At 42.6% G+C, this 21,301-nt stretch overlaps 2 protein-coding genes across 3 annotated transcripts; both read right to left on the bottom strand.

Annotated features, from left to right (window-relative positions):
- Nucleotides 1-736: 736 nt before the first annotated feature.
- On the bottom strand, nucleotides 737-13,304 carry ACTR8 (actin related protein 8). The gene is made up of 13 exons (XM_016210205.2): nucleotides 13,159-13,304; nucleotides 10,212-10,382; nucleotides 8,928-9,038; nucleotides 8,199-8,303; nucleotides 7,744-7,917; nucleotides 7,189-7,282; nucleotides 6,846-6,978; nucleotides 5,373-5,526; nucleotides 4,526-4,621; nucleotides 3,913-4,053; nucleotides 2,758-3,022; nucleotides 1,889-2,052; nucleotides 737-1,101 (listed from the first exon to the last, which is right to left on the bottom strand). Exons 1-13 carry the CDS (start codon nucleotides 13,279-13,281, stop codon nucleotides 958-960), a joined length of 1,875 nt encoding a protein of 624 aa, XP_016065691.1. The 5' UTR covers nucleotides 13,282-13,304; the 3' UTR covers nucleotides 737-957.
- A 1,139-nt stretch (nucleotides 13,305-14,443) lies between these two features.
- SELENOK (selenoprotein K) lies at nucleotides 14,444-20,552 on the bottom strand. Of its 2 annotated transcripts, XM_016210204.2 has the most exons (4): nucleotides 20,473-20,552; nucleotides 17,593-17,683; nucleotides 15,809-15,892; nucleotides 15,149-15,239 (listed from the first exon to the last, which is right to left on the bottom strand). In XM_016210204.2, exons 1-4 carry the CDS (start codon nucleotides 20,489-20,491, stop codon nucleotides 15,149-15,151), a joined length of 285 nt encoding a protein of 94 aa, XP_016065690.1. In that variant the 5' UTR covers nucleotides 20,492-20,552. The 2 variants fall into 2 exon arrangements, 1 of the variants encoding a protein (XP_016065690.1); XR_001602985.2 differs by lacking the exons at nucleotides 15,809-15,892; nucleotides 20,473-20,552 and adding an exon at nucleotides 14,444-14,883 and having other exon boundaries at nucleotides 15,153-15,239; nucleotides 17,593-17,679.
- Between the last annotated feature and the right edge of the window lie 749 nt (nucleotides 20,553-21,301).

A 21,301-nucleotide genomic window follows, 5' to 3' on the forward strand; every position in this document is an offset into this window, starting at 1 on the left:
TCCCAGGTCTCTAATCCCCAGGCTGTGCTCACTGACTGGCTCCAGTCTCCGACAATGCCTTCTCTCCTTTGGCCAGAGGCTCAGAAGGCTTCACTGAGGCCTGGATCACTGGTGGTAATAGTGGTCTATATCATTTTGCTTCAGGCTGCTCAGACTAAGGTAAATAGATCACACTGAACACAAAGGACTCCATATGCTTTCCCTGGGTTCTTCAGGTAAAGGAAAACTGGGTAACTTAATGATTAAGTTAGTAGCTGTCGCTTTATACACATACTAACAACTCTAAGTTATACCTAAATCATTTCTATTTGGCTTTAGGTAAGAAACAAATTTTCCTTTTCTGCTTCTGTTCTGGTCAAATAATAACTTTTCTTTTCCCAAGCTTACCTCAGAGCATGTTGGGTAACAAAAGCCAGCCAGCCCAGTCTTCAACCTTTGCCTCGGTAAATCTACACCTAAATGGGCCCCCATCATTGTTGTAATCCAACAGAAAGTTTTAAAAAACAAAAACTTTTTTTCCTACTTGGAATTCCAAGAGCACGAGTTCCTTCATGTACTTGCTGTTCTAGACAAGAGGGAAAATGTCATGACCATATAGTTCTTCACACAATTCAGGTCCCCAAGTCACGCACCTATCCTTCATGGTTGCAGGAGAAGTCAGCTTAAATGAGGAACTTCATCACTAGACAACTGTTCAACCACTTTACATGACTGGGGAGTTTCTGAGACCCTGAGATGGGGCAGAAAGCTTAGCACATTTATTCTCAAATGTGTTGACTACAGAAACAGCTTATAATTTCACACCAATGTCATGTCCTCAACATAAAAGTTAAAATTCATTTATTTTCCACGAAACTGAAGCATCTAGGTCAATAAATTAAAAAATACATATTCTGTAAGAGTCTTTTATACCAAGAGGCTTGTCTTGGGGCTTCTGAGTGACATTTTCTGCCCAAATCACCACACAAAGGCAGCTCGCTCTCGTAACATGCGGACACCAAAGCGCTGCCATTCTCGCTGGTAGATCCACAGTTCCTGTGTCGTATCCAAACACGCGAGCACTGCACCCCCTTTCCATGCAATCAGGCGGGGATCCATGTCCTAGAGCAGAGATACAGACATGTCAGCACAAGCAGAAAAGATGTACGCTTAATCATTTATTTGAATTTGGGGGTGGGGAAAAAACCTGCTGAGTGAATACCTAAAAAGCCAGATTTTCAACCTGCATTAAGGACCCATGAACTACAGGCCTGTTTCAACTGACAAGAAAACTTTTTAGTTTTATTACTGAAGCTGCTACTGTTCACTATTATTCCACAGTCAGCCCTGAAGGGAGAACATACGTAAGGAAGTAACTTAATTTGAAGTTGGAGTAGAATAAACATATCCCACAATCTCTACCTCAGGATTAAATTAATTAAGAACATTCCTAGGAATTGTCAATGATATATAATGAAATATAGGCATAACCTGTTTCTAAATTCCTAGGCTTTTATTTCAAGGAAGCCCAAGCCTAAAAGATTCTCAAAGACCCAGGGACCAGCAGCAGATCCTTACTATGAAAGAGATAACAATGGAGTTGTTCTAACTGATGTCGTGAAACCCATCAGTCTTCTTGCCCCACCATCCTTCTACAAAGGCAGAGTCAGTCTTGCTAGCTTTGGAGAGCACAGCAGGGACTAAAACCCAGGAATCCAGTCCCGTCGTCCACACCTCCTTTCCCCACATCTGTGACCTTCTGTAAGTAATATTTCCACTCGCCCCAAACCTCAAGACCTACCAGACACAAGCCCATGACTTCCAGGATTTTATCCATGCACATACGTTAGAATTAGAAATAACCAATGCTGGTTTTACCTGCACAGTCCAACTTGCACCATGAACATACCTTGGGCCTTGTGATCACTTCCACATTTTCAATAATTCGCCTGAATGAAGGTGGCATTTTGTTGAGAATTCTGTGCTGCAGAAATTCTTGTGCTTTATGAAACATCAAACCACCTCCCACCACCAGGATGGAGCTGTACATCTTCTTTTTGGTATCATCTGATGCTGCAAAGACAGTGATAGCCCTTCCATGCTTTTTCTCCATACCCACCCACCATCTCTTGCTTGGATAACTGCAAGAGCCTTCTTAAGGATCTCTCTCTAACCCCTCCTCAACAATGCAGCCAGAGGAACCTTGCAAAACTCAAATGTGAGCATGTTGCTGCCTCCACCCTGCTACTCGCAGTATGACCAAAATCTCTGAGGGGGCATAAAAAGTCCAATGTGGCGTGTACTCACTTCTCTAGCCTCATCCTCACACTGTGTCCCAGCCACACTGGCTCTCACACAGGCTGCTTCCTCAGCCTGGAATGCCACCTACCTGTGACTGGCTAACGGCCACTCACTGCCCAGATCTCTCTCAAGTGGCTTTTCCTCAAGGAAGCCTTCCCTGATTCCCACCCTCCATACTCCTCCTACAGAGTAAAAAATCCCTTATTAAATTCCTCAATCAGAAGCTCTCAGTTAGTACTGGTTAGTTCAATTTTGTTACACCTGCCACAGTTGTAATTTCACATTTGTGTGATAATTTGCCTTATTCTGATTTCCTCCAATAAGGCTAGGAATCAGTTCCCAACACCCGACAAAGCAAGTACAAGGTAGGTGCTCGACTGGTTTTGAATGGGTATGCCATGCTAGGTTGCACAACCATACCCTAGCTTGAAGCAATTTATTTAATTGCTATCTCCCAGACACCCTGAATGTGCTTACAGCAGCAGTCTATACTATGAAGGATAGCTTTATCCAGGCCCAGGGCTTTTCCTTCAAACAGTGAGATGGCAGTCTTCCTGGACATCAGTGCAGTAAGGGCCTCCTCCGAGTCATTGCCAGCCATCAGACAGTCTCCCTGGGACGATCCCAAATCCACCTCCTGGGAATGAAGTCTTTCTGGAAGATCAGAGGACTGCCCACGAAGATCCCCTTCAAATCCAATGGGTTTGGATGCAGACTTTCGGTCAGCAGTAGCTTTTGCAGACTTTAAATCAATGAAAAGGACAATGAAGTAGATGGTATGAATAAGACAGAACACTGTTGATGTCTCCAGCTAGATCCCCCCGCTTCTTCCTATACAGGACTATAAACAAGGGCCTGTTGCTGCGGTGCAGAGAAGAAATACACCAGAGTATATACAACCAACCACCTGGGAGGGAGAAGTGATGTATAGGAGAGGATGCACTATGACAATTCTAGAGCAGTCACTGGCAGGTAGGGCGGGTCTCAGAACCTTACTATTACAGATTGGAATTTAAATTTGAGATGTCAGTGTAGATGAGCTTTTCTCCCCTTGAACTGAGTTTTTAAGTAGAGTATTTCAGTGGAATTCCTGGGCCAGTGCCTGCTACAAAATCCTCATTTTCAGACCTTTTGTAACCACTGTGCTCACCTTTGAGACAGCAATGAGGACTAGAAAAGGCTTATGGCTCTCTTCTCTCCACCATGTACTGCTGTTTCATTAGCAGATAATGGCTTTTATTTGTGTTTCTGCTTCAGACATCCTATTACTGGGATCAGCCTTGGACAAAGGAATTCAGCTCTTTGCCCATGCCACACACCTCTCATGCATTATACTTTATTTAAAAATAGAGGTGAGATTTTACTGAAAATATTTACTATGGATAAATATTCAAAAGTAATTCCATTAATTTAACTTTTAAATGTGTGGACTGGTATGCTGGAAATTGGATGAATGCCTGCTGAACAAAAAAAGATCTGTTACCCATATTTTAAATTTAGACTTCATCTATAGTTCTAGAAAGTGTCAGCTTCTGCATGCTGTCAGACGGCAGTGACTGCACTGATCCATTAATCACAGGCAAGCTCTCCTGCAGGAAAACTGTCTCCTCTCACACCAGAATCACCACGGACCTGCTCTTGCTTGCTCTGTGTGGCCAGCAGGTAGTGTTCATCATGAGGATCCTCAGGGTCGCCCTGGGACCTGTGCTGCAGAGTTGTCATTTTCTGTCCAACGATTCCAAAGGTTGCTGGATAAAACAAAGCCATTGGAGCCTGTGCGTGGAAGAGAGAGAATGACCAACAGAGGATACTGCCTCTTGCAAACAACGACCCACTAAATTTTGTTCTTCCAAAAAATAAAACTGGCAGATTAGATCCTAGGAGTTAGTTTGTGTAGTGTTCTTTCTTGGGAGTAGCATTATTTCTTCGGTGCAAATAGGCAGAAACTCACTTATCATCCAACTGAATGGGTGATATGACAACAGAGAATCACAGAGCAAATGTCCACTGCCTAGTAATCTACTTTGTAATTACCTAATAAGAATGGAGCCTCTCTCTCTAAATGACTAATCATGTAGTGACTAAAAAGATGGTCCTTAGATTTGTTCTAACTTGATTTAGTAAATAATCTACAACCAGTTCACATTCTGACCTCACGAGATTTCCAGCAAGTGCACAGTCCCCAGGTCTGATTGAGCCTGGCTGGCTTTCCTTCTATCCATGAAAATACACACTCATATGTTACCTGGAGTTTTTCATCTCCTAATCGGAACTGGTAAAGCAGGGCAGGGGAATCTGGATGTCGAATCTGAAACTCATGGTCCTGAAGTCCAGAGATGTCCTGATTCCAGGAAAAGATGCTGTCAGTGAATCAGTAAAAATGCATGTAAACTCCTCCAATTATAGTTAAGCCTCCCTACCATCTAAACCTCACCGATAAAAAGGCTGCCCTACAACTTTCTACCACACCCACTGGAGCTTACTTATAAGAGTTCAATGGTAACTTGCTTTCCTTTTAACATTTGTGAAATTTCCACAAATGTTAAATGTTTTGTTTTCTTCATTATTGGTAAACACTAATACGACGACCCAAATCCATTAAGTGAATGCTCTCAGTAACTGAGAAGTGTTACCTAGTTTTGTATTTCTCAAATTTTTTTATTCAGAATTATACTATTTGAAAGGTAAAAAAAAGATCTAAAACAGTATAAAAAGGTAGTAATCCACATACAGCAATGATTATATGTTGACTGTTCACAATACTAAGAAAGTGCTTCAAATGGTACCATTCTATTAAATGTCTGTACCTATATATTATCTGCTACTACTCATCACACCTAAAGATTTATCTTCATCCTTCATCAGAATGATCACAGAGCCTAGAGAGAGAGAAATTCGCTAAACTCTCTTAAAAAAAAACAAGCTGTTTCCAGAGCCCGAGACACACCTACACAGCTCTGACTTTACCAAAAACACTCTTACTCCTTAAGGGCTTCAGCTTCCAGGCTTTATCAGCTTAAGCTGAAAGTGTAGCATGATATTGTTAGGTTTTTACTGAAAGCAAAAATAGTCAATTCTGATTTTGCTCCCACCTGATCTAAATGACAAAACGTTTCTTTTAGGTGCTGCAGAAGAAGGCAATCCATTTTATTTGTTAACTGGCATTCTCTGTAAGGGAATCCAGCTCGCTGCATCAGCCAGTAAAAACATCTTGATACGTCAGACCCTCCATATGCCAGACAGAGTCTAGAGTTAAGAGAAAGGGCAGATGGGTAATCTGTCAGTTCAGAAGGTGCAAAGGGTGATTCAAAAACTCAATTAGACACAGTAAAACAGCAAGTTTCAAGAAATGTTTGTTGCAGGAATAAATTAAAGAATGAAAGAACAGATGGATGGATAGGAGGGAGAAAGGAAACTCTAGAATAAACTAGTGGTATGGCACCTAGAAGCAGCCAAGCTGTCTGCAAAAAGTATCCAAGAAATAGAAAACACACTATTAAATCCAGCTCATTTCCAAGTCAATACATTTACCATTTGACAGTTGTTTGCCTATGTATATTCCACAGCATATAAATGTGACAGACACTGTAAGACAAACTTATGGGAGAAATCTGTGAGGATACTATCCACTAACTGAACGTGTCTACAATTTGGGAAGACCACTGCTACATTATTTTAGTGCTTAAAGACCTGAATCCAGGGTTTTCTCCATACCTTGAGAACCACTGGCATTAGATAATACAAACAATGTATGAGCCCAAATAACTCATACCGGGTTTTAGAATGCATTGTAACTTGGGATGGGAGTATCTGATTAACTTTTCTCATGGACTTCTTGGGACCTCTTTTATATTTGTTTCTATACCTTGAGATTCAAAGTACCTAATGTAAGGGACAAGAAGAATTAAAGCTTCCTAGAGCAGCCATCCTGGGAGCACACAATGCTGCAGAGAGTCCATGTGTGCACTACCTGACTGTGCTTACCTGTGCTGGGCTTGTCTCAGGAAGGGCAAGCAGCAAACCTGTTCCTGATAGTTACTGTATTAACTCTTGTACTAGTGACAACACAGGAAGGGAGTTGACTACCATAAAGTTACTCACTGAACATCATTTATGACAAGAAAAGCAAATACTCAAAATGCTAGCTACAGAACTCAAGTCTGAAAACCTATTTTCCCCAAAATGCTAGCTAGAGAACTCAGCCTGAAAAGCTATTTTCTCCTACATGACTTGCCTAAATCAAGCTTTGTTGTGACTGACTCATATCTCTAGGCCAGACCACAGAAAAAGACACAGAGCTAATCTATACTCTTTCTCTGTGGGTCAGCACAGCACACACTAGGACTTTCAGGAGCTGCTCGTGGGAACTTAGAGAGTTCCAAAGGAAGGGTAAAATCAGTTGTTTATAGCCTTGCTAGAATTTGCACTTCCACAATCTTGCTGGTTTCCTATGCAAAATCTGAATATCTAATTCCTTATAAATAATCTTTCTGACTTGTGATGCCTTATAGCTGAACAGACTATGAGGGGAGAAGGAGGGGAATGCCATCTCCCTAGTCCCTCACCGAGTATTCCGATGAGAGACTCCATCCTCCACACAGCATACACTTGTCTTCTGGTCCCCAACATCTACAATACACGTGCTGCTTAAACCACTTCCAAAAGTGGCACACACAGACTCCTGATGGACCACAATCCCTAAAAAAACAGAATGCAGAGGAGCAATCAGCTGGGGAGCAGTAATGCTCTTAAATAATCAACTAAAGTCTAGGAACTTCTGGGCAAATATTCAAGCATTGCTGACCCTCTCAAATAAGCAATTCAATAAAGCAGTGAACTGGAGTAACTTTGTCAGTAAAAAGAAAAAATTCTCATTTCAAGTAGGCTTCGCTGGAGTATGAGACATACCTGAAAAACCCATCTTCATCAGGATCGTGTTCACTAATTCTTTCACATGCTGCTTATTATAGATATCAGGGATTAACAAGATACATCTATAATACTAAGAACAAAGGAAAAAGATTAAACGGTTAACACTAAAGTCAGGTCAAAATACATTTCACCACAGTAGCAGCAATGGCCAGAGGCCCAGAATAAAAGCTTGAAACTCTCTGCTCTCTTTTGGGTTTTATGAAAAAAATAGACAATGCTGACTTGTTTTCTTTTTCTTTGAATTATTTAACACTTGTGAAAGGAAAAATAAGATAACTGATGTTTCTGCTAAAGGTCCAGAGAGAAGGCATAAACCTGAGTGAGCCTGCTGCCTGCAGAGCAGGAGAGACAGACACCAAAGAAACAGCATAAGAAAAAGAGAAAGTCCTAAGGGAAGATTCAGTGAAGATGCCCTCACCACTCAAGGCGAGACTGCTTCAAGGACACTACACTATAAACAACGCAGTACTGTGTACTTTCCCTGACCAAGAACCTTAAACACAATCCAACTAACTGGGGATCTGAGCTCACCTTTAAATCTTTCAATGGAATTTCCAAGTATTTTTGTATTGCATGAGACCATATTACTTCAATATCTGCCAGAACAGCTGTAAGGGAGCCCCCAGGTCCTGGGTGAATATTTAACTGACCTCTTCTAATAGGCCAGTGGATATTGTAACAGTCCAATGGATTAACATACAAGGCCTAGAAAAGATGGGGAAATAAACGCATTGTTAAAAAACTCTTCTCTCAAGGTTTTCTGGATTCACGTTCAAAGTCCTAAGGCTAGGAATGATCATTAACACTGGCTGAATGTTGTAAATGTTGAGGGGAAGTATCTAATACTTCAGGAGCCAGTGTGATTATCTGGTTCTCAAAGTAGGATTATGGAATACCAGGAAACTATAACAGGATGGCAAAGTAAATGAATTTCAGCATTAAGATGAGGTTTTCTTCTTTCATTTCGTTGCAAAGAAGTTTCCTACCTCTTCTCCTACCAAAAACTCAGGGTGATGAGATGTGTTTGTCCACTTATTTCCAGAACAGGGATCTAAAATTGCAGGTCGCATCTGCTTGTTGTAGGAGCGTGCCTGAAATGAAAGCACATCACAAATTCTCTGAATTTATGCAAGGAATAAAAACAGTGTGGTCCTCTTTTCTCTTCTCCCTCAAGGACCAGATACAGTGGCAAATTTTAATCACAAACCCAAGATACTTGGAGAAACACTGACTGGTAATAAAGGATTCCCCTGCCCTTTTCCACAATCTAGATTTTTCCTGGGATATTTAACATCTAGGCTGTGATTCACAGCCAGTCCAAAATTACAACTACTCTCTACCTGAAGTGGAATATAAATTTACATATCATACTCACTCATAGCCATTCCTAATTATATTGTTTTATCACATTAAAATAACAAATGTGGTAAGAATACAGCTTCCCACCAAGGTCCTGGAATTATATACTTAAGACTCTCAGATAAACTATAAATTTTATCAACTTGTAGTACAAAACAATACCTTATAAGTCATTTGGTTGCCTAAGCATTTATGACACTGATTCAGGTGCTCCACAGGTGGTTATGAATGGGTTTTCTTCCTTTCTAAAGGAAACCCCTTATTGCATTTGCATAATGAAACAGGTAGAATACATGAACGGCATTATGGTATAATAGCTGTGCTAAAAGAATACATCTCAAGAGCTGAGACTGAACCTGTTCAGGGGACACAGGAATCCGTCTTGTACCATTTGACATCTTTTTAGACCATATCGCTTGATCCACCATTTTAAGACCATTTTGTCTTTGTTCATTACTTTCAGGTTTCTGGGGAAAAAGAAGGAAACATGAGAGGACTTAGTGAAAAGGGAAGGCAAGCTGGCAAACTCCTAACTGAGTGCAGCAATGGGAAATGCTCCCTCGTCTACAAGCAGCTTCCTTAATCTGTCACATGTACTAATCTTCAGAATTCAAAGTAATCTTTTTATTATTTATATAAAAATGTCATAAAAGAACCCTCACTATAAACCAACTATTTGCAAAAATCTATAACTTCTAGTGATTTTGGGTTAATAAAAAACTTCATAGCACTCACTAATCAGAGCATAGCTACTTTTACATTTACAAAGTATTTCAGGGATTCATTATTATTTATATCACTTTCATGTTTACGATTTTATAACAATGTTACATATTTCTTCATGTGTTTTTTTGCTTAGGTCAACAAGAGTTCAAGTTATTGTGACTATAAAGAACACAGCCATAAATTTTTTTGTAGAAATGGTCTTTTATTTTTTCTCAGTTTTTATTCTCTAAAGTAGAATTAAAAGATTCAAAGATGTAAGTGAATTTTAGATTCTTATATTATCAAGTTATATGGACTTAAATCTGCTAGTTATGCTAAAAAATGGAACCTTAAGGCTTACTGTCAGAATTACCGAAACAAGTTCCTAAAACTATCCTGATTTAAAACTTTAAAGTGGATTACAATATAATATACATATTTGAAATCTATCACAAACTTTTTCCGACAATTTCCATTTGTAAAATAGGATAAAGTAAATGTTTACTATAAGGAAATACATTTTGCCTTTAAGTTATGATTTGACCTAAAATTTTAATAAGTGCTTAGCGTGGCAGCAATTCAATTTGCTTATGAATTGAAAAATGAATTTAAACTCTTCTAAGTATCTACAAGAGAAAGTATGGTAGTCATTTAATAGTGACCTGAATGTATCATTTTAAGTAAGTGATAATTCTGTACCTTCCATTAAACATCACCCAATTCATCCTGATGGGATAAAAAAATTGAACTAACTTTTGTTACAATTGTTTCTTTGTAATTTAAAATTGCTAGCTCAGATAAAAAAAAATGATATTTGTAACCCTAAAGGATGCTGTTATTTTAAAACACACAGCTATGAAGATGTTTATTCAAGATTATTGCATATACTTGAATGTCTAAGCCTTCCCAAGGAAACAACCTTGGGCTTGACTTACATTAAGTCCTTCCCTTAGGAGCCAGTTGTCCTTGTATAGGGGCTGCCCTTGCTGCTTGTGTCTTCGTGCAATGACATGAGGAATGCTGGCAGGAAGTGTGTCTGTGGCTCGACCAATCCTTAAAGTTGTTGAACCTGGATGTATGACAACAATGAAGTTGCTCTGGATTTGCTGCAAATATAAAACACAGGAGTGTGCCCTTAGTAAGTAATATACAGGTAACAAGTTAAATAACAAATAGGTAACAGGATAGACTAAGAAGTTAGTTTCCTGTAATGATCATCAGGCCCAAAGGTATCAAAATAATTCAGTAAAGGGAGTTATATGAGAAGCATCCAATTACTGCTCTCTACCTGAATACAAACTCATTTTATAATTTTGTGTTCCCAGGATCTAACTCACAGTACTCAACAAGCATTTGTTTAAATAAAAAGAACCATAATTAGCCAATGCAAATGAACCTACTGGGCATTCCTGTGCCAGACACTGTGGGTACAATGGTGACTAAGACAAAGTCCCCAAAATCAGAGAACTTTCCATTTACTAGGGAAGACAGTTAAACAAGGAATAAGAGTGTGGGGAATACTATGATTAGTGAAGTGCTGGGTTCCCTAAATCTGAATCACCTAAAGATGCTTGTAAAAAATAAACCTGACCCTAAGCTTTCACTACAAATTTCGCAAATCAGAATCTCCAGGGAGAGAGCCTAAAAGTCCGCAATTTTCAAAAGCTCAGTCCTGAGGTGATCAGTATGACTGCCCAGGTTTAAACCCATAGTTGAACAGGTGAGGAAGAAATTAATGTAAGGGAAGAATTATTTTGTAATACTAGAAAGTAAGGCTTTATTCATCAACTACTTCCAAGTGTGTACATCAACTGTGTTTTGGTTACAGTTTTTTAAAACCACTTTACCCTTGTTGATTCTGTGCTATTTACCTAATCTGCCAAGAGTCTGGAGTTGAAAAGCCAGAGTTTACAATTCTGTCCTCACAGGTCAGAAAACTTTGCTGCATTTCACAATCTACTGGGAGGTGATGAACAAGGACTGACAAAGTGGTGCGAATCAGGACAGTGGATGACTGTCAACTTTACTCTGAGATAACTGAGATCCAAAATTCTCAAGAGGCAGAATATAATCTGAATCATGTGGGGAAACTTTACCATGCAAACCTGTTGAGGGACCCAGAGTTTCAGCAGGGAGTGGGGGAAGGAAAAAGGGACTCCACAATCCCTTTGACAACAGGATCCCTTTTGTTAAGAACCACCACTCCAGCCCGACTCCTTAGTTAGCATCTACTCTGCCCTGCCCCTGAAGCTATAGCTGTATCTTCTAGGCATGTTTCCATTTAAAACATTTCCATACTTTGCCAACATATAAAGTCCAGACCTCCAAGATCAAGACCCTGCCTACTTATCTAGCCTTACTCTAGAACACTTCCTTTTGGTCACCACATCCCACATACCATTTCCTGGACATTACTGTTTAAGATGAGACGGAGTTAACAGTACAGGTGCCACAGAGGACATGGAAAAACCAAAGGGTGTTATATAGCTAACTGAAGAAAATGCTGCTACAGTGGTTTAAGACCCACCCAGGCTCTCGATTCACAGACCTATCTTCCAATTCAGACTGTGACACTTCCTTGCTCTGGATAAAGTTCCTACACCTCACAGAGTAACTGTGAAGATTACACCAGTTAATAATCACAATGCGCAGTCCAGCTAGCTCTCCCCAAGGTCTCCAGGGCCTTCAGAAGTGGTGACCTGGACTCTCCGGCTTGTATGACCGTCATGCTATGGCCCCTGCTAAGATCTCCGTTCTCACCTCTTGCTCCCTTTTCTCCCTCAATCCCAGACACCCTGATCTCCAACACTTCCTAAACCCTCAGCCCAGGTCTCTTCCACCCTATTCTTTCCCTCCCTGAGATTTCCCCTTCCCCCTAGCTAACTCTTATTCATCCTTCAGACCTCAGTCCACGTGCCACCTCCTTTACAGAAACCCTCCCAGACCATCAGGGCTGGAGGAGGTGCCTGCCGTGGTGCCCAGTCCTTCCTTATGGGCCTCTGCACTAGCCCATCCCACACCATGCTCTCATCTTGGGGGCCCCACCCGCAAAAGGCAGCGCCCCGCCCCTCAGAGTGGGAGAATCCTGGGTGGGGACCAGCAAGCCCGGACAGCCCGCCCCCTCAACTAGGTAAGTGGAAAAAGAGCCCGTGCAGCAGTAACTCCACCCTGAGGCTCACCCCGGCCGGCACCTGCTGTGTGCTCCACAGCCCCCGGCAGTCGGGCATGACCCAGGCAGGAGCCCACCTCAGGGACGTCCAACAAGAAATTCCGAGCATCCCAATGCCTCCTGGTCTCTGCCGTGAGCTTTACATTACCTTTGCCCAGTTGCCTATGGGAACGCTGGCGCTTCTTCACTAATCAATAGTAATATGATATAAAGGTCCTTTGCCTGCCATGTGCTGCAAGTAATTTTTTCTGGTATGCCTTAATCTTGCTGTTTTTGACACATACGCACCCAATGTCTATTTAGATATATGTCTACCTTTTCGTTGCTTTTAAGCTTGAAGTGGCCTCCACTACCTGAGATTTTTTTTTTTAACAAAGGAAAAAGCCTGAATCTCCAACTACCGCTTCCCAAGGGGCCAGGCCCGAGGCTAAACTCCGCGCGGCCGCCGGAGCCGCACACAGCGCGGGGGGAGGGGCAGCCCCGCCCCGCCTTCAAGGCCGGGGAGCCGGGGCGCGCACGGCGGCGGCGGGGACCCGCAGTGTGGACGCAGCCCCCGCGCGGCCGACCCAGCGCACGGCGACCCGGAGGGAGCGCGCACCCGCGACACCACCCACGGCCGCGGGGGCCCGAAGCCTCCCGCCCAGCCCCGCTGCCGAGGTCGGAGTCCGAGCCTAGGGCTCCGGGCCCTCACAGCCCCGCCCTCGGCGCCTAACCTCCTGCAGCGACTCCGGCACCAGCGCGGGCACGATGGGCCGCTTCACGCCGCGCTGCTCCTTCTCCTTCTCCCCGCCCTTCTCCTTCCCGTTCTCCGCGTCCCCCTTCTCCGCCTGGGTCATGGCGGCAGCGACCCCCGCGAGCGTCCAGCCCCGCGAGCCCCTAGCCTCGGCGCGCGGCGCACCCGCCGGAACCGCCGGACGGCCGCGCAGGCGCAGTCTCCCGGCCGGCTGCCCACAGTCAAGATGGCCGCCGGGGAGTCGCCCCAGAGAACCCCGGGAAACGGAAGGGCGGAGCTGTCCGCTGGGGCCGGGCTTGGGAGGCGGCGGGTGTGTGGCTTAAATGGATGGTGCTGTGATTGTTCCCAGCCGTAGGCAGCCCGCAATGTCCGGCACTTTGCTTTTGCAGTGAGCGCTTACCCCAGACCCGTCACTAACCGACACCTCATTTGGGCTCCCACCAGACACCGTACACACGTCATTTCTCGTGTTTCCCTGGCCCTACTCAGGGCCGCGCCTGAGCTAGGCTTCCGGAGGAGGTGCGCTCTCTCCACGCTTCTTGGACGGCTTTATCCAGTTTCAAGGCTTTAAATATGAAGATAACTCCCAGATATGTATTTCTAGTGTGGACTCTCCCTGAAATCCAGATTGATATATCTGGTATTGCCCCTTGGATGTCCGTCCACAAGGCGCGGCAAACTTAAATATGTCCAAAATGGAACTCTTCATGAACCCCCAAACTGCCCGAAAAACCTACTCCCACTTTTACCATCTCAGTAAATGGCACTTTGATACCATCCCCATTTCCTGGCAAATAGGGTTGAATAAATACTTACAAATGGATATAAAAATGCTTTTATCGCAACACTTTGGTTTAAAAACCTGTTAAACACTGGAAGTACAATTACCTATATTATTCATTCTTCCAATAAATATCTCAGTGCCGATTACATGTCACTGTTTAAAGTACTGGGATAAAGACAGAATCTCTAACCTCATAGAGCTTCCATTCTGGTAAAAGAATGCGAGTTACCAGCATTGAGATGGGGGTTAAAGACAAAACAACTGTTTAGAATTCAAATTTGTCAAGATGCATGAAGTCCATATATTCAAGGCCCACCTAGCAAATCTTCATTTTGTAGCTCATTTTAATGGTCATGGCTTTATAAATACCCTGATAAATTATATATGGCAGCATATCAAACACCTTGTATTAAAGACTCATGGGACAAATATGTTTCAAAATAAAAATTCAAAAACACATATTATATGCACACTACTGAAATAAATATAATGTAATTTATTTATAAATGAGAACAAATTAACAATGAACACTTTCAGAAGTTGAAAAGGGTGACACTAACAGTACTAAATACATAGCCTTTTAATTTTCTTCAAATTCGGCGTTTTAATTATATAAACACGAGCAGTCAGCTTTGTAACCTAAAAATATTTACTTATTAAAACTATATTAATACTTTCATAAACTATACAAAAAGATGAGACAAAACATGTGCATTTATAGAATTGCATGTCAGTCATGCCAGATCCCTGCGAGGGAATTCCCAACACGACCTCATTCGTCTGTGAGGACACAGAGTAATTCTTGTTGAGACGTACACATTCATCTACTTGTCCAGCATGGTCAGCCCTCCACTGCTTAATGGTTTCCTTCTGCTATGAATGTGCATGTCCAGTTGTCTGCTTCTTTGAGCAGACATTTACCTAAATGAAAACATTACAGTAATTAGTTGCTAGTTATTAATTCGGATGTAGATGAAAAATCCAACAATCATTGCATGTTAGAAACCTGTTTCAAAAGACATTTTGATAATAAAGCCAATGGATTTTTCAAGGATTAGGATAGAAATATTCTTCCAAATAATGTCTGAGTAATTACAAAATGTTGGGCAACTTCTGTTTTCCTAAAGACCTTCCCAAGTAGGCATTTACAAAATAAAATCCCTGCAGAATAATTTCAAATTTTAAGTTACCTTCCTCATCCACCAGCCATTGGAGGAGGGCTGGGACCACGAAGATGATTAATTCGACCCATTCTTCTGGGGGGGTTTCCTGGGGGCCTAATAAAAGAAAAAGTTAATTTCTACTGTTCAGTACACAACTTCAATTGGTTCCTTTTAAACGCTCAAATAGACCCTTTTCTTTAAAATACCATTTAGGTAAAAAATTCAAACTTTTACAGGGGTCAGGTACATAAAGCACATGAGGAAAGTGAGTCAGGCAAGGATTGTCATGAACTAAGTGAACACCACCTTCTGTAAATACTCAACTAAAACCCAGCTCCAGCTGATTTCTGCCACATGAAAACACAAGTCTACCCCACTACTGCTTGATCTTCTGGGTTTTTCATTAGCAGCTGGAAATCTAGATTCTAAAATGAAGTCTCTCGATTTCGATGTTGGCTCTGTTTTCATCTTCCAATTACGTTATTTCCTATAGGATATATGTACATTTTAGCTTTGCCAGGTTGACTGCTTATCAAATCAGAGGCAACTTCACTTGATTTATAGCAATAAATTAATTTTGTGACACAGAATTTAAACCTTTAACTTCCATAAGCCAGCCTATCTAATCCAATTAAAATATACAGAAAGGTAAAAATGTCTATTATCAATTTAAAAAGCTATACCCTCTTCCATCATCATATCTGGAATCAGATGAGCTTCCGTAGCCTCTTCCTTTTTTCACATCTTGCTGAAGTAGAGTTTTGAAACTGAAACAAGGGGCAGAAAACAACAGAAGAACCACTTTCAACATTATAAAATGTATTTCTTGGTTTCAGCTATCATCTCTGTGAGAGGGCAGCTGAAACGACTTAGTTTCAAACCCACATTTCTTAAAACCATTGTGACACCACCATCTAACACAAGCACGTGTCTAAACAGTGTGCGCTATGTTCTGTGCCAAACCCATCCCTCCTGATCTTTCGTATTTGCTGATAACTCTCCTAGACTGCATCCCAACTTCCTCTACATCAGCTGTCAGGTCTGAGTCTGTTTTTACAGTACTGCACAATCATTGCTCTTGCATTTCCCTTACCAACAGCCTACCTAACATTATGCTGAAGAGGGTGGTGGGTCAGAGGCACAGACGTTCTGGGAATCCATTTAAATAAAATTTTATTTGTGAAGGAGGAAGAATTTAAGTTAAAATAGTATTTTTAATAAACAATACAGGGTAGGTAAAATTTGTAAAACTGTAAAGAAGTTTTGCACTGGGTAATTTAATTCTGAGCCTCTATTGTCTCCTGTTGTATTTTCCTATGGAGCTGTCTCTTCCATTTTACCCTTTCTAATTTATGCTACATGCAGCTATTAGATTAACCTTTCTAAACCACAGACATAATCAAATGAACATAAAGATCACAGACTGATATTCAAACTTCTCTGCTACCTTTCCTGTTTCTTACACCTGAAATAACTTCCTCTGATGTCCACCTCCCATACTCATGCCCATCCACTGTCCCTTACAATATAAAGATATTTACCGATATTAAAGTCAATGAAAGGATTATCTCCCACATCTCTGTATCCCTACAATTCTCTATCCACAAAGACATTCAAATATATATTCAAACTTAGGATAAATAAGACTTGTTAGTAGTTAATGAACAATTTTCATAAACTATATAGCAGGTGAAAGAACAAAAAATGCATTTAACTAAGAATTGCTTGAAATTATGGTGGAGTTTAAATTTGCCTCCTCTGTATTGATTCTAACCCTTCATTAAAAAAAAACAACTTTTGATAATAGTGAATAAAATTTGCACATACACAGTAAAGCTGGGAATAGTAAACAGAAAGTGAGGCACTGTCATTTGGCATTGAAATGGGCAGACCTGGCTCCATAGCTGCAGGCTGAGATGATTATTACCAAGACTATGGTCAAGCTTGCCAACTCAACTATCATATTCATAATCGTAAGATGTCCGGTGGCAGTTTTACCACTATAGAAGTCTTCATTTCCCTTAGCAAAGCTATTAATTAGAAAAAAATTAAAATGAAAAACTGCTTCAGGAAAGCTGAGCTTGTTTAAGATATGCAACATAATGTACCCAATGTACTTCTGGCAACCTAGGTATCAGGGCTATTAAGAGCACTACTATACTGCCATAGCGGGTTTGGCTCAATGGTTACAATGTCTGACTGAAGGGTTCCGGGTTCGATTCCAGCCAAGGGCAGGTACCGAAGTTGCAGGCTCAATCCCCCGCCCTGGTGCTTGGCGCATGTGTGGAAGGGAACCAATCACTGTCGCTCTCTCACATCGATTTCCCACATTGATGTTTCTCTCTCTCTCTCTCCCCTTCCCCTCTCTCTGAAAAGCAATGGAAATACCCGAGCAATGGAAAATACCCTCGGGTAAGGATAAAAAATAATAAATAAAATAAAAAAAGAACACTACTATTATACTTACAACAAAACCACAAACTCAGCTATTCCCCAGAAGAAATCTGTTATCAAAGATAATCTCCACGGGGACTGACTCCGGCTGTCCAACACTTGTCCTACAGACAAGAATAAAGAAACCTGAGTTAGTGCTACAAATCCCTGACACAAGATGCATTACATTTAATCAGTAAGGCAACAATCACAGATTCAGTTTTCAACTTGCTAATTGTTCCATATAGTCAACAAAAAGAGGTCTGTTATGTGCACACCATTCTAAGGAAGGGTTCAGGGAAGTAAAGCTCTGTGATCTAGGGGTCATTCCTTTACTATGTCAAATGCTTTCCTACAGTTTGTAATTTTGGGGGTGATACTTCAAGTATTTCTCTCTCTTGTTTCTTCTACTGCTGTAAAATATACACAAAAAAACTCTACCCTTTCGAAGGGTACAGTTTTATAGCATCAAGTATATTCATATTATTGTACAGTCATCACCACCATCCATCTCCAGGACTTTTTCATCATTCCCAGCTGAAACTCTGTACCCCTTAAACACTAACCTCCTATTTCTCCCTTCCCCCACCCCCTTGAGAACCACCGTTCTACTTTACTTTCTGTCTCTGTGAATTTGATTGCTCTAGAAACCTCATGAAGGCTCACATAATATTTGTACTTTGGTGAACAGCTATTTCACTTAGCATAATGTTGTAGCACGTGTCAAAATGTCCTGCTTTTTTTAAGGCTGATTAACATTCCATTGTATGTGTATACTACATTTTGTGGATCCATTTACCTGTTGATGGAAACCTGGGTTACTATTGTGAAAATGCTATGAACATGGGTGTACAAATATCTGTTTATTCAAGTGTTTTGAGGAAACAGGTAAACATGAAAGAATGCTCACATCACTTTAATTTTTCTAAATGTGTTCAAGGTACTTCTTTTCATTTGCAAATCCTCTTGCCTGCACAAAAAGACTGTTTATACATACTCTTACAGGTCTTCAGAATCAGTCATTAGGATAAAATTTTTAGAAATCAAAGAATCTGTGTGCTCTAAGTACTGAAGAGAAATTGGCTTATTCATTAAAATGACTATTTTTCTGTAAAGGGCTGTTCATTCTAATTATAGCCTTCAGCTTTGTCTTAAGCAAGAAAAAGATCTATTTTTCAAACCACTTTAAATGATAAAAGCTACAACCTGAAAAGTTAGTACTCTAGAGTTTCAGCCTTGCAAATCAAGAGGTCAGGATATTTTGGAAGAAGAGCTGTCTGTGAACTACCTCTCATTTCCAGTTCCCCAAGGACTTTTTCAAGCTTTTTACTTTTCCTCTTTCCTTTATCAGTTTACTTTCAGGTATATCTAACACACAGAACTATTGAGACAAAAAGGCTACACTTAAAGACAGACCAAGGGTGACAGTTTCTGCCTCTTACTAGCTCTGCTTCGTTGGCTGATGCGACATTTTTCTTCTCTGAGAAAAAGTATTCCAGAGTTAATCATATAGAATTGTTTGGGGAAACGTAACTTGACGGTAAGATAAATGTTCTGTCAACTATGAAGTGCTGATAAATACAGTCCTAAGAAAACAGATCTAATTGGAACCCATCAATTCTTTCGGTGTGACTCTAAAGAACCAATTGCAGGCTCTTGCATCAGTCTGGTGTTTTGCACTTTCCCTTAGTTTCTGAAGGCAGAAACCTCTCCTCCCAACATCCTTAGAGGGAAATAAGTTGCTTGAGTGCAAACTGGTATTTCTCAACTAGAAACGTGAAATAAAAGGCCCTTCTGTTATCTAAGTGGATCAAATACGATTATACGCACACAATAATACACTACAAATACAAAATATCATTCAATAATGCACAAGTAGAAGCTGCCAGCCTTACCGACAAAGGATAAAACACAAAGTTCCCGAGTGCCAAAACAAAGATAAAACTTTGGTTTTTGTGTGTCCATCCACCCTCCTGTTTCCAAGGGTTTGAAGCGGGAGGCAGAGAGTGAGATTTTGAAGAGCAAAGGAATGCAAAATGCACTGTCTTAATAATTATTTCTAAAGATAAACAGATGATTCAAATAGAATCAGCACCTAGTTCCAGTCTCCCACGAACTACTGAAGGCTGCACCAAGGCATTCATTTCACCTGAATCAAACAGGTGGCCGCAGTGCTGGCCCTGTTCTGACCCAGTCTTACTGCCTTTCCTTCCCCTGTCATTTTCTTTGTGTCGTCACCGAATTTAAGTCTCTCTGGGATTCTCTATTCCGGGAATAATTAACTTGCTCTACCTCATGTATGACTAGCTACCCTCTCCTGGGGGGGAAGCCCACCCGAAACTTTCATCATTCTCTGGGATCAAAGCTACAGAAAGTCCACACACTAGGCAACAGCAAGGACGCTGACGTCAGCCAACCTCGACGGGAATCCGGGCGGAGCCATTAACTACCATTGTCATCCTGGACAATCTACTTCATCTATCTGTGCCTCAACGTGACGTTGGGAAAATAAAATGTTATCTTTAGAGGGCTGCCATAAAAGCTGTCAGAAATGATAAGCGAATGACGCTGAAACAGCGCCTGAGGCATAAGCGCTACGCAGACGGTGTTCATGTTATTTACTAGTTAAGGACACAGACGCCCGAGACTAAAGTCCACTTTCCCGGACCCACAACCAGAAGCTCGACGAGGAAGCCAGGCACCCGCCGGGTCGGCCGCGGGGGCCTGGGCCGTCGCCCACCAGCTCAGGGCCGGTCGGCGGAGGCGCGCAGGCCCGGGCGACACCGCCTCCGGCCCCGCCCGGCTGCGCGGCGCCCGGTCCAGGAGGGCCGAGAGGGGCGCCAGGCCCGGCGGCGAGGACGGGAGGGACCCGGCCCCCGCCCCGCGGCCCCCCGGAGCCCTCCCGCCAGCTCACCGTTCGCGATGTAAACCATCCTGCTGTTCGTCCCCCGCCTCCGGAGCGACTGGGTGGCCGATCCCTCTGGAGTCCGGTGCCTTCCTCCACGCCCCGCCCCTGAACGTCACAGACAACACGGTGACGGAACCCGGAGGTGGACAGAGCCCATTGGCTGGCGGGGCCACGCCCCCGACTGGCGCTCCGGCTTCCTAGCCCCAGCGACTTCCGGTAGGGGGAGGCTTCCGTTCGGAGCCGGATGTGATGGTCCCAAAGTTCTGCCCGGTTTGGGTCGGAATTGGCGGAACTTCCTCGCGGCGTCCGGGGAGGAGAAGCTGCTGTCTGGCTGGCTGCAGGCCCAGGGCTGGGAGGCAAGTGGCGTTTGAGGGCGGGCTGGCGACCCGGCTGTAAAGAGCGTTGTGCGAAGCCCCTGGAAGCGCAGACAGGCACCCGCTGGTGTACTGATCCCATCTGTGCGCGAAAGGGGCCGCATGGTAAACCTGACGAGCTCCGGGGAGGCCCGCATGGCGGCCCTCACCGACTCACCCAGAGTAGCCACATTGAAATTAAGACCCCTAACGAACCGCAAGTCCTGTCCTCGGCCAGCCTCTTCCCTGAGAAAGGTCCGTCTTTACCTTAATTGAGCCTTTTTATCGCCTTTTCGCACACACGATGGCATACCCTTGGGACCTCAGAGTCATCTTTTTCCAGGCCTCTCAGGGCACAACCCAGGGACCACCGCAGGAGACCCCAGAACCCCGCATTGTTACCTTGTCCCATCCAGTCCCCGCACACCACCTCTCTGTGCTGTCGACGTCAGCTACCCTGTACCCATCGATGTAAAAGAAGT

The sequence above is a fragment of the Miniopterus natalensis genome, chromosome 15, assembly GCF_054644295.1.
Source record: "Miniopterus natalensis isolate mMinNat1 chromosome 15, mMinNat1.hap1, whole genome shotgun sequence".
Lineage (NCBI taxonomy): Eukaryota > Metazoa > Chordata > Mammalia > Chiroptera > Miniopteridae > Miniopterus > Miniopterus natalensis.

What these genes read in the sequence shown, in the direction of transcription:
- ACTR8 (XM_016210205.2), bottom strand. Translation starts at nt 13,281, where the DNA reads ATGACCCAGGCGGAGAAGGGGGACGCGGAGAACGGGAAGGAGAAGGGC. An exon ending in TCCTAAGGGAAGGACTTAAT is followed by an intron (nt 9,039 to 10,211) that starts GTAAGTCAAGCC and finishes CTTTTTCCCCAG; the next exon opens with AAACCTGAAAGTAATGAACA. An exon ending in GTCTCTCATCGGAATACTCG is followed by an intron (nt 5,527 to 6,845) that starts GTGAGGGACTAG and finishes TCTTAACTCTAG; the next exon opens with ACTCTGTCTGGCATATGGAG.